Source organism: Triticum dicoccoides, chromosome 6A (genome assembly GCF_002162155.2).
Source record: "Triticum dicoccoides isolate Atlit2015 ecotype Zavitan chromosome 6A, WEW_v2.0, whole genome shotgun sequence".
Taxonomy (NCBI): domain Eukaryota; kingdom Viridiplantae; phylum Streptophyta; class Magnoliopsida; order Poales; family Poaceae; genus Triticum; species Triticum dicoccoides.
Window position 1 is genome coordinate 188061799 of NC_041390.1, and position 12405 is coordinate 188074203.

A 12405-nucleotide genomic window follows, 5' to 3' on the forward strand; every position below is an offset into this window, starting at 1 on the left:
TAATGGATCCACCCGGATCCCAAGGTATATCAAAGCCAATTTTAATTAACAATGATTTGTAATTCAGTGGTGAGCACAAGGTAACATATATCATGTAATGACGAAGTCTAACTCTCTTCCTATGCATCAGCATGTCATAAAAGAACAATTCATGCACACAAAGTAAAGGCCAATGCATAGTATAAACAGTTTCTTGCAATTTTATCATATTGGAAACATAGAGAGGTGGAGATATAGTTCCTCTCTCATAATAATTTCAAGTAGGAGCAGCAAGCACATGCATATTATATTCATCAAAATCATCATGTGCAACGGTAAAAGGCAACCCATCAATATATTCCTTAATAAGAGCAAACTTCTCCAATATAGTGTAGTTGGGAGAATTCAAAAAGATAATAGGACTATCATGCGTGGGTGCAATAGCAACAATTTCATGTTTAACATAAGGAACTATAGCAAGTTCACCTCCATAAGCATAATTCATATTGGCATCTTGGCCACAAGCATAGAAAGCATCATCGAAAAGGGATATTTCAAGAGAATCAACGGGATCATAACAATCATCATAGCAATCATCCTTCGGTAAGCACGAAGGGAAATTAAACAATGTATGATTTGAAGAGTTACTCTCATTAGAAGGTGGGCACGGGTAGCTAATCCGCTCTTCCTCCATTTGTTCTTCGCTCTCCTCCTCATCTTTTTCATCCAATGAACTCACAGTTTCATCAATTTCTTCTTTCATAGACTCCTGCAAAATATTAGTCTCTTCTTGGACAGCGGGGTAGTCCTCAATATATGGTTCAACATAGGCATTAGAAGCATAATTATCATAGCAATATTTAAGTATGTCAAAATTTTCAGATTTGTAAAGAGTAGCATCATACTTTTCAATCAAAGAAGCAATTTCGTAAGCACCCTTAAAAGCAACAAATTCTTCAATTTGTTGAACATCATAGTAATTATAAACACCCTTATCATATGAAGATACGATTCCATTATCACTAAACTCACATTGATAGGGAAGGTGTTTCTTAGGGTTTTCAAAACAACAAGTAAAATCATATATTTCACATAAATTCCAAGCATAGCATTGCAAACGATGAATTTGACCCAGTAAAATTTTCCCTTTTTCAGATATTCGGTGTCGCACATAACAAGCATGCTATTCTAAAGATTTGCCCTCGACTAAGCTAGTTCGGGTTTCAGCACGAGCACATAGGGATCAAAGATGATCCAAGTAATAAGCTTCAGAAGTGTGATAGATTTTGAGTGGTTCTTCAACCATTGGTTTAGTAGGCACAACTAATTTGTTTTGGTATTTTGCGTTTCCTACCCATAACTATAGATAGAGAACAACTAAGAACAACAAATAAAAATTACTTAGTGATAAAGCAAACAAGCACACATGAGAATATTCACCCCACGCTATGACTCCCCGGCAATGGCGCCAGAAAAAGGTCTTGATAACCCATAAGTATAGGGGATCGCAACAGTTTTCGATAAGTAAGAGTGTCGAACCCAACGATGAGCTAAAGGTAGAACAAATATTCCCTCAAGTTCTATCGACCACCAATACAACTCTACGCACGCTTGACGTTCGCTTTATCTAGAACAAGTATGAAACTAGAAGTACTTTGTAGGTGTTGTTGGATAGGTTTGCAAGATAATAAAGATTATGTAAATAAAAAGTAGGGGCTGTTTAGATAAAGAAACAATAAAGTAAATATAGCAAGTGTGGAAAAGTGGTGGTAGGAGTTGTGAAATTGCCCCTAAGCAATTGACTACTTTACTAGACCGATAGCAAGTATTATGTGGGAGAGGCCACTGCTAGCATGTCATCCCTGACTTTGAATTCTATGCACTTATGATTGGAACTATTAGCAAGCATCCGCAACTACTAATGTTCATTAAGGTAAAACCCAACCATAGCATTAAGGTATATTGGTTCCCCTTCAATCCCGTATGCATCAATTTCTATGCTAGGTTGAAACTTCTGTCACTCTTGCCCTCCAATACATAGTCCTATCAACATACAACTAACCTTAGGGTGTGATCCACGCGCGCAATCATATGATGGGCACCAAAGGATAGCAACATAACCACAAGCAAATTAAATCAATCATAGCAATTCATCAACCATCGGTAGGACAACGAAAATCTACTCAGACATCATAGGATGGCAACACATCATTGGATAATAATATGAAGCATAAAGCACCATGTTCAAGTAGAGGGTACAGCGGATTGAGGGAGAGTGGACCGCTGTAGATAGAGGGGGGAAGGCGATGGAGATGTTGGTGAAGATGGCGGAGGTGTTGGTGTAGATCGCGGTGATGATGATGGCCCCCGGCGGCGTTCCGGCGCCGCCGGAAGCGAGGGGGAGAGAGCCCCCCTCCTTCTTCTTCTTCCTTGACCTCCTCCCTAGATGGGAGAAGGGTTTCCCCTCTGGTCCATGGCCTCCATGGCACGGGAGGGGCGAGAGCCCCTCCGAGATTGGATCTGTCTCTCTGTCTCTCTCTGTTTTTGCGTTCTCAGATTCTTCCCTTTCACCATTTCTTATATTCCCGGAGATCCGTAAATCCGATTGGGCTGAAACTTTGACACGATCTCTATCCGGAAATTAGCTTTCTTGCGGCGAAAGAAGGGCACCAGCCGCCTTACGGGTGGCCCACGAGGGTCAGGGGCGCCCCCCTGCCCCGTGGCCACCTCGGGCACCGTCTCGCGTGGATTTTTATTCCCCAAAATCATATATATTCCAGAAAAAATCTCCATCCGTTTTTATCCCGTTTGGACTCCGTTTGATATGGATATTTTGTGAAACAAAAAACATGCAACAAATAGGAACTGGTACTGGGCACTGGATCAATATGTTAGTCCCAAAAATAGTATAAAAAGTTGCCAAAAGTATATGAAAGTTGTAGAATATTGGCATGGAACAATCAAAAATTATAGATACGATGGAGACGTATCAGTCATGAGTGTCGTGAGGGCTGCCATGGATTTTGGCTTCTCTTGGCCGAGATGTCGGGCGAGCCACTCGTCACGGATGTTATGTTTAAAGGCCGCTAGGGCTTCGGCATCCGGACAGTCGATAATTTGGTTATTTTTAATTAGGAACCGAGTCCAGAATTTCCTGGCTGACTCTCCGGGTTGCTGTGTTATGTGACTTAAATCGTCAGCATCCGGTGGCCGCACATAAGTGCCCTGGAAGTTGTCCAGGAATGCGTCTGCCAGGTTCTCCCAGCTTCCAATGGAGTTTGCCGGCAAGCTATTCAGTCAATGCCGAGTCGACCCTTTGAGCTTTAGCGGGAGATACTTGATGGCGTGTAGATCATCCCCGCGGGCCATGTGAATGTGGAGGAAGAAATCCTCTATCCATACCGCGGGGCCTGTGGTGCCGTCATATGATTCAATGTTTACAGGTTTGTGGCGCCTCTGTGCCGGGCTATATCATGACGCAGTTCATACGAGTCTTGTCTGCTGTGTTTGGCCCGGTCGGATTTGCTTTTAGTATATCCGGTGTGACGGTTGTCGTCGCTCGCTGGGGCGCGGCCCCGTGATCCGTAGATCGATCTTTTATGTCCCGATTTGTTTTCCAATACTTCTCGCAGGTCCTGCGTGTTACCCCGGGCCTTGGTATTTTTGTTTGACTGGCGACGGGGTGTGGTCTGGACTTCGGGCTGATATGTCGCTTTGTCTCGGCCACGAGGTGGCCGGTCAGCCGCATCATACGCTGGTGGTGTAGGCTTTCATGCTTCCTCCTCAAGTTGGGGTAGCAACCTGCACTTTGGGTAACTTTTGGTTGGGCACTCGAGTCCGTATTCCTCGGCTGCCAGTACCTTGGTCCATCTATCCTCTAGAAAATCTCGATCAGCTTGACGCTGCTATTGCTTTTTCTTCAGGCTTTCTGTTGTGGCTATAAGCCGGCGCTTGAAGCGCTCCTGTTCGACGGGATCCTCAGGCACGGTAAATTCTTCGTCGCCGAGGCTTGCCTCGTCATCGGAGAGGGGCATGTAATTGTCATCCTCCGATTCTCCGTCTGCGCATGTTCCTTGGGGCTAGCTTGCCCATCCTCCCGCTCGAAGTCTGGCTGGAGGGGATTGTCTTCGTCTTCGGCACTGTCCGCAACGTTATTGTCTCTTGTGCCGGTATCGCTGCTTTTGCTATGGCGGGGCTTAGAGCGGCGTCGATGACGCCGGTGCTTAAATTGCTTCTCGAGGGGATTATCCTCCATTGCCTTATTGCCATCGCTTTCTTTGGGGGTGTCCACCATGTATATATCATATGATGAGGTGGCTGTCCAGCGCCTTGTGGGCGGTGGTTCCTATTCTTCTCCTGCATCGTCGTCCATAACGTCGATGTCTTTGGAGCCAAAATCAAGCATGTCGGTTAAGTCGTCGACAGTGGCTATTAAGTGGGTGGCGGGTGGGGAATGAATTTCTTCGTCGTCCGCTTCCCACCCAAGCCGGACATAGTTCGACCAAGGGTCTCCTGACAAGGAGAGAGACCTCAATGAATTTAGTACGTCGCCCAAGGGCGAGTACTGAAAGATATCCGCGGAGGTAAACTCCATCATCGGTGCCCAATCAGATTCGATATGCACGGATGCAGGCGGATCGGAGCCTGTGGCCGGGGACGAATCCAAGTGTCCGGCAACACAAGTCTCACAGGAGGTGAAGTTAGTATTCGCCTCTATCGCCGCTGGGTGTGCGGCCTCCATGGTGGGGTCCATCCACCCGTCCTCGGACGGCACAATCTACTCCGGTTTGAGGGCCAGAGTAGCCACAGGTGTGATCTCCCGAACACCGTCCGGCGGCAGAGCTAAGTCATACTCGTCGCGACTGTGCAGCGCACCTGACATGGGCTCGAATTCGTCGAAGATCAAGTCTCCGCGGGTGTCGGCAGTATAGTTCAAGCTTCCAAACCTGACCTGATGGCCAGGGGCGTAGCTATCGATTTGCTCCAGATGGCCAAGCGAGTTGGCCCGTAGTACGAAGCCGCCGAATACGAAGATCTGTCCGGGGAGAAAAACCTCACCCTGGATCGCATCGTTGCCGATGATCGAAGGAGCCATCAAGCCTTACGGTGACGACACAGTGGAACTCTCAATGAAAGCACCAATGTCGGTGTCAAAACCGGCGGATCTCGGGTAGGGGGTCCCGAACTGTGCGTCTAAGGCGGATGGTAACAGGAGGCGGGGGACACAATGTTTACCCAGGTTCGGGCCCTCTCGATGGAGGTAATACCCTACGTCTTGCTTGATTGATCTTGATGATATGAGTATTACAAGAGTTGATCTACCACGAGATCATAGAGGCTAAACCCTAGAGGTTAGCCTATGATTATGATTATTCTTATCCTACGGACTAAACCCTCCGGTTTATATAGACACCGGAGGGGGCTAGGGTTACACAGAGTCGGTTACAAGGGAGGAGATCTACATATTTGAACTGCCAAGCTTGCCTTCCACGCAAAGGAGAGTCCCACCCGGACACGGGACGAAGTCTTCAATCTTGTATCTTCATAGTCCAACAGCCCGGCAGAAGGATATAGTCCGGCTGTCCGAGGACCCCCTAATCTAGGACTCCCTCACTTATCACACCCGATCATCACATGGTGTCTTGGCACGACGAACTTTGGCATTGGTGCATACTCAGGGAGAACACTTTTACCTTGAAATTTAGTGAGAGATCATCTTATAATGCTACCGTCAAACAAAGCAGAATAAGATGCATAATGGATAAACATCACATACAATCAATATAAGTGATATGATATGGCCGTCATCATCTTGTGCCTTTGATCTCCATCTCCAAAGCATCGTCATGATCACCATCATCACCGGCGCGACACCTTGATCTCCATCGTAGCATCGTTGTCGTCTCGCCAACTATTGCTTCTACGACTATCGCTACCGCTTAGTGATAAAGTAAAGCAATTACAGGACGATTGCATTGCATACAATAAAGCGACAACCATATGGCTCCTGCCAATTGCCGATAACTCTGTTACAAAACATGATATTCTCATACAATAAATATAGCATCATGTCTTGACCATATCACATCATAACATGCCCTGCAAAAACAAGTTAGACGTCCTCTACTTTGTTGTTGCAAGTTTTACGTGGCTGCTACGGGCTGAGCAAGAACCGTTCTTACCTATGCATCAAAACCACAACGATAGTTTGTCAAGTTAGTGTTGTTTTAACCTTCTCAAGGACCGGGCGTAGCCACACTTGGTTCAACTAAAGTTGGAGAAACTGATACCCGCCAGCCACCTGTGTGCAAAGCACGTCGGTAGAACTAGTCTCACGTAAGCGCACGCGTAATGTCGGTCTGGGCCGCTTCATCCAACAATGCCGCCAAACCAAAGTATGACATGCTGGTAAGCAATATGACTTGTATCGCCCACAACTCACTTGTGTTCTACTCGTGCATATAACATCTACGCATAAACCTGGCTCGGATGCCATTGTTGGGGAACGTAGTATTTCAAAATTTTCCTACGCACACACAAGATCATGGTGATGCATAGCAACGAGAGGGGAGAGTGTCGTCCATGTACCCTCGTAGACCGTTAAGCGGAAGCATTATAACAACGCGGTTGATGTAGTCATACGTCTTCACGATCGACCGATCCTCAACACCGAACATACGACACCTCTGTGTTCAGCACACGTTCAGCTCGGTGACGTCCCGCGAACTCACGATCCAGTAGAGCTCGGGGAAGAGTTTCATCATCACGACGGCGTGGTGACGATGTTGATGAAGCTACCAACGCAAGACTTCGCCTAAGCATCACTACGATATAACTGAGGTGGATTATGGTGGAGGGGGGCACCGCACACGGCTAAGAGATCAACAGATCAATTGTTGTGTCTTTGGGGTGCCCCTACCCCCGCATATAAAGGGGGGAGGACGAGAGGGCCGGCCAGGGAAGAGGCGCGCCCAAGGGGGGGCAATCCTACTCCAAGTAGGTTTGCCCCCTCCCTTTCCTATTCCAAGAAGGAGAAGGGGAAAGGAGGAGGTGGAGAGAAGGAAGGAGAGGGGGGCCGCCGCACCTTCCCCTTGTCCAATTCGGATTGGGGCAAGGGGGGCCATGCGCCACCTCCTGGCTGCCCTCTCTCTTCTCCACTAAGGCCCATAAGGCCCAATAGCTTCCCGGGGGGTTCCAGTAACCCCCGGTACTCTGGTATATGTCTGAAACCTCCCGGAACCCTTCCGGTGCCCGAATATAGTCATCCAATATATCGATCTTTATGTCTCGACCATTTCGAGACTCCTCGTCGTGTCCGTGATCATATCCGGGACTACGAATTACCTTCGGTACATCAAAACACAAAAACTCATAATATCGATCGTCACAAAACTTTAAGCGTGCGGACCCTACGGGTTCGAGAACTATGTAGACATGACCGAGACATGTCTCCGGTCAATAACCAATAGCGGAACCTGGATGCTCATGTTGGTTCCTACATATTTTACGAAGATCTTTATCGGTCAAACCGCATAACAACATACGTTGTTCCCTTTGTCATCGGTATGTTACTTGCCCGAGGTTCGATCGTCGGTATCTCAATACCTAGTTCAATCTCGTTATAGGCAAGTCTCTTTACTCGTTCCCTAATCCAACATCCCGCAACTAACTCATTAGTCACATTGCTTGCAAGGCTTATAGTGATGTGCATTATCGAGAGGGTCCAGAGACACCTTTCCGACAATCGGAGTGACAAATCCTATTCTTGATCTATGCCAAATCCACGAACACCATTGGAGACACCTTAAAGCACCTTTATAATCACCCAGTTATGTTGTGACGTTTGGTAGCACACAAAGTGTTCCTCCGGTATTCGGGAGTTGCATAATCTCATAGTCATAGGAACATGTATAAGTCATGAAGAAAGCAATAGCAGTAAACTTAAACGATCAAGTGCTAAGCTAAAAAAATGGGTCAAGTCAATCACATCATTCTCCTAATGATGTGATCCCGTTGATCAAATAACAACTCATGTCTATGGTTAGGAAACTTAACCATCTTTGATCAATGAGCTAGTCAAGTAGAGGCATACTAGTGACACTATGTTTGTCTATGTATTCACACATGTATTATGTTTCCGGTTAATACAATTCTAGCATGAATAATAAACACTTATCATGAAATAAGGAAATAAACAATAACTTATTATTGCCTCTAGGGCATATTTCCTTCAGTATGCCAGCGCCTTGTGGAGTGTGCGGCCGAGGATGCCCCACTAGATGCGATGCCCGTCGCTATTCTTCACGCCGCCCACCACCGGCGCCCCTTTCGTGGACGCCAGCCGCTGCGCCTGCCGGCGCTGGAAGTACGCCGCCCATGACGCGTGGTTGTCGGCGGCGTACTAGGGGAGGGCGCGTTGCTCCTCCGCCAGAGACGCCCGCACGCGGTCAACCTTGGCGGCGAAGATGCCGGGGCGCGCATCGACGTCGGGCACCGGGGGGATAGGGACACCCCCGTTGCTGAGCCTCCACCCCATCGGCCCGACGCGCATGTCCGGCGACGCCGGGATGTTGGCCTTGAACAGGAGGTACGCCTCCCACTCCTAGAGCGAGCGGCGGCCGAAGCCGTTGGCCGCTGCCGCGTCGCCGGGGAAGCGCTCGGCCATCACTGAGGGAAGGGAAGGGGAGGAAGGGGAGATAGGCAGAGCTCGGCGGCGGACGGGAGAGAGGCAAAGATCGACGACTGGTTTTGGGCTCGGGCTGGTGCGGCCAGCGGCGAGGGAAAGCCGCTGGTTTTATAGCTCCCCGTCGTGTGTACACATGGCAAGAGGGAAGGCGTCGCCGCGCCACCCGTGAGGAATCAATGGCAAGGCTGACCGGCGGCAGCCTTGCCATTGATTCCCTGGGGGAAACCGAGGCGTTCTGGGGGAAGACGAGGCGCGGTGTCGCTGATGCTACTGGCCCACGGCTCTTTCGCGCCAAAACCGCTCGCCCCGGCGCTCCCGAGCGCGCCGGATTCGGCCTGGGTCCGCCGGCGCCAGTTTCGGCCCAAACCGGCGAAAAACAGGCTCCTGGGGACGCGACTGGGCCGATTTTTGTGCGTCGACACGGAAAAAACGCATGGGAAGGGCCTGTTAGGGGCGCGGCTGGAGATGCTCTAAGTGCATGTACAATGCATAGCCTCAAGGTGATGCCTCACATGCCATGTAGGATTGGATATGACGTAAAGTAGGTTCGGATAGGGAAGCGGGATCCTCTCCAAGAGGTGGGTGCTTGAAAAGAAAAAATGTGGTCCGATGACAGAAGCTGAAAAGGTTGGAGTGAAAAGTAGAGATGTATGAGTACTAGAGTCTTTATTTTCTATTTCTTAATGAGACCCATTAGAGCATGTACAATGGGGGCAGCACCACACCGCTGCCCCAACGTTTCACGTAGATAAAAGTAACTAAAGCCACTGTCTAATTCTACCTTCGTCCAATGAAAGCAGTGGTATTGTTCTCAGGGATGGCAGCCTTTTCCTATTCACCATAGAGTAGGCTTGTCCTGTTAAAGTTAGTACGGTGATGTCCAACCCTTCCTCATTGGCAGCGTCTGCACTTTTGTCAGGGGAGAGCCGACCTCTTCTGCAGGATCCCACTTATCTCTGCAAGCTACACCTTTTGCTAAGCTCGGCTATCCGAACCTACGTGGCGTGCTAGAGCATCTGTCCATGTTGGAGCATTGGCCATGTCCTTAGTGATTACTTGCATTGGAGAGAAAAAGTTAATATAGATATCTCAAATTACTTTTTATCATGAGGCATATGTATCTATACGTCATCATTGTACGTGCTCTGAGCACAACACCCTTGTAGTGTCAACGTGTAGGCAAAGCTGCGATGACGCAGAATGAACTTGTCCGTATGCGCAAGTTGACAAGTGACACGCCATCGGCCCATTCTTTACTCTCTCTCTCTCTCTGATGCACCAGCAGGTCACTCACACCATATCGCCACTGCCCACTGTTGGGTAGCCCTCGTCTAATCTCCTCATCGGATCAGAAGAATCCCAGCGAACCCAGGGAAAGAAGACTCCCTCCGAGTCCCGTCCGAGACGCAGAGTGCCAGCTCCGACTCCGAGCGGATGGCGTCGCCGCCGGAGGGGGTGGAGCCGGCGGTGATCCACGCGTGGTCGGCGCCGCGCTCCCTCAGCACCAGCCTCATGTATTCCTTCTCCGAGGTGAGAGAGCCTCGCCTCCGCCCCAATCCTCCTCCGCACGCGCGAATCGACCTCTCGCCACTTCCTTATTAGCTCCGCCTGCGAATTCCGAGGGAGAACACGTACGGGAGAGGAGATTAGGGGCGTCCAAACCCAATGCTCGTGTGTTTATTAATGCAACCCGTTTCGCCCTGAATAACACTGCAACTTGTGGCTTATTAATGCAACAAGTAGATTAAGCCGCTTACAGCTAAAAATCGTCACGCCCGCTCTCCCTGTTGGTACACGACATGTCGATTTTTTTTAACTCTCTATCTTTCCTTTTGCCTTGCTCCAGAGGGATGACATGGATGTGCTTGACGAGCCTCTCTACGCTAATTTCCTGCGTGTCACTGGTGTTGACAGGCCCTACCGCCAGGAGCTTCTCTCTAAAATGGTAAGACTTGAACCATGCTTGAGTTGTCTGTTGTTATAGCCATAAATGATTTGCTGCTGTTATTCACCCAATGCCACAGTGACCTCGATTGATCCGGAATCAGGGTTTGGTTTGAGCCAATGAGCTGGTTGAGAAATGGGAAACTGGTTTTTGGTTATACGTACTCCCTCCGTTCCAAATTACTCGTCGCAGAAATGGATGTATCTAGAACTAAAATACATCTAGATACATCCATACCTGCGACAAGTAATTCGGAACGGAGGGATTACTTTATATAGACTGCACTATCTTTATATGGATTTTCATCCTTCTTTTTCCCTGAAAGACGGCAGGAGCTCTTTATGTAGATGCTACTAATTGAACATATATTAATTTGGTGTCGAGTTATTGTCTGGCTTTAGGACCATTTAAGAGGAAAATTCTCATTGTCTTATTAATCCATTTCCATTTAATGTGGAAAATGCTGTGGTGCACCATATTCCTGTTTACATCTCTTGCATACCGTCAATTCTGATAATACTATGTGAATGCTGCCTTGTGTATAGTTCAGACATTTGAGCATTTCCAGTGCAGGATCCAGATGGCAACAAAGTTGTCAAAGAAGTGATTTTTGGACCAGGAGAGAAAGCATATCGTTACTGCAAGGTGCAACTTCAATTCTTAAAGTGTCAGCGCATTCCTCTATAGATTAATTATTACGCCATTATTCATTGCTCTCTTGATTATTTTTCATGTGTAGCACATTGCGAAGCAGCGCCTCCCTAATCTCACAGGTGACCTGATGAAGAAGGGAAAACATTTCATATTAATACGTAACCCTATGAATATCCTGGTATGTGCCCCCCATTTCTCTGTGTAACACTCATGCATGTTCCTAATTTCTTGCTAATTCAGCACGAGCTACTCTTTCCCTATGCTTTGCATATTCGAAACATATAACCTCCTGATAATAGCAATCCATATACCTCAGCCATCATTTGATAAAGTTGTTCCACCATCCTTCCTGGAGCTCGGTGTAGCAGAACTTGTTGCAATATACAGTGAGTTGTGTGAGCTTGGGAGCCCTCCACCTGTGATAGATGCAGATGATCTCCGAAGAGATCCTGAGGTAAATCTGTTATTGGTTGTCTGAATGGTTTTATCTTTGTGGTGATTATCCATCGCACCAAATAATAATATAAATGTATGCATATGATCTGCGGTTACTGTTTGGTAGGTTGCTTGGAAGAATCTGGCATTGAAATCCTCAAGCTGCCCACCCCTAGCTCCCCTCTCCCCTCCTCCCTGCCATGGAGGCCCCAAGCGACGCCTCCGCCGACCGCCGGGCGACCCTCTCCGGCGAGCGCGTGTCCTCAGTTGACCGCTGGCTCAGCTCGGAGAGCGAGTCCTCGGCGCGTTCCTTCCGGGACGTCGTGCTCATCCCGCCGGCACCCGCTGCGCCGCCGGCGACCAGGGGCCCTAGCCGCACCTCGCCGGCCGCCCGCGTGCCCGCCAGGCAGCGCCTCGGCCCCCGCTCGGAGATCCACGCGTTTCCGGCGGTGCCGCTCTCGACGCGGACGGGTTCCAGCAGCCGCGCCGCAAGAACAGACACCGCCGGCCGAACCAGGACGGCTCCACCAGCCGCTCGCCTCCCCGTCGTCGCAGCCCATCTCCGGAGGAGGTGGCTGGCTTGTGCTTCCGATGCCTCGACCCCGGCCACCGGGTCCGTGATTGCACCAACGACGTCCGGTGCAGGCGCTGCCTCTTCTCAGGCCACGAGTCGCGTGACTGCGACTTCCGGCGCAACGACGGCGCG

The 12405-nt window shown here is 49.0% G+C and overlaps 1 protein-coding gene across 2 annotated transcripts in view; it reads left to right on the top strand.

Annotated features, from left to right (window-relative positions):
* The first annotated feature begins 9938 nt into the window (after window positions 1–9938).
* The window catches only part of LOC119316538 (branched-chain-amino-acid aminotransferase-like protein 1), a 23519-nt gene continuing 21052 nt past the window's right edge, over window positions 9939–12405 (top strand). The window contains exons 1-5 of one of the 2 annotated variants that reach the window (XM_037590862.1): window positions 9939–10195; window positions 10512–10610; window positions 11184–11255; window positions 11350–11442; window positions 11581–11718. In XM_037590862.1, coding sequence (XP_037446759.1) covers window positions 10100–10195; window positions 10512–10610; window positions 11184–11255; window positions 11350–11442; window positions 11581–11718 — 498 coding nt within the window. In that variant the 5' untranslated portion in view covers window positions 9939–10099. Of the gene's footprint in view, window positions 10196–10511; window positions 10611–11178; window positions 11256–11349; window positions 11443–11580; window positions 11719–12405 lie in introns of those variants that run through there. The other variant, XM_037590863.1, reaches the window with a different exon arrangement.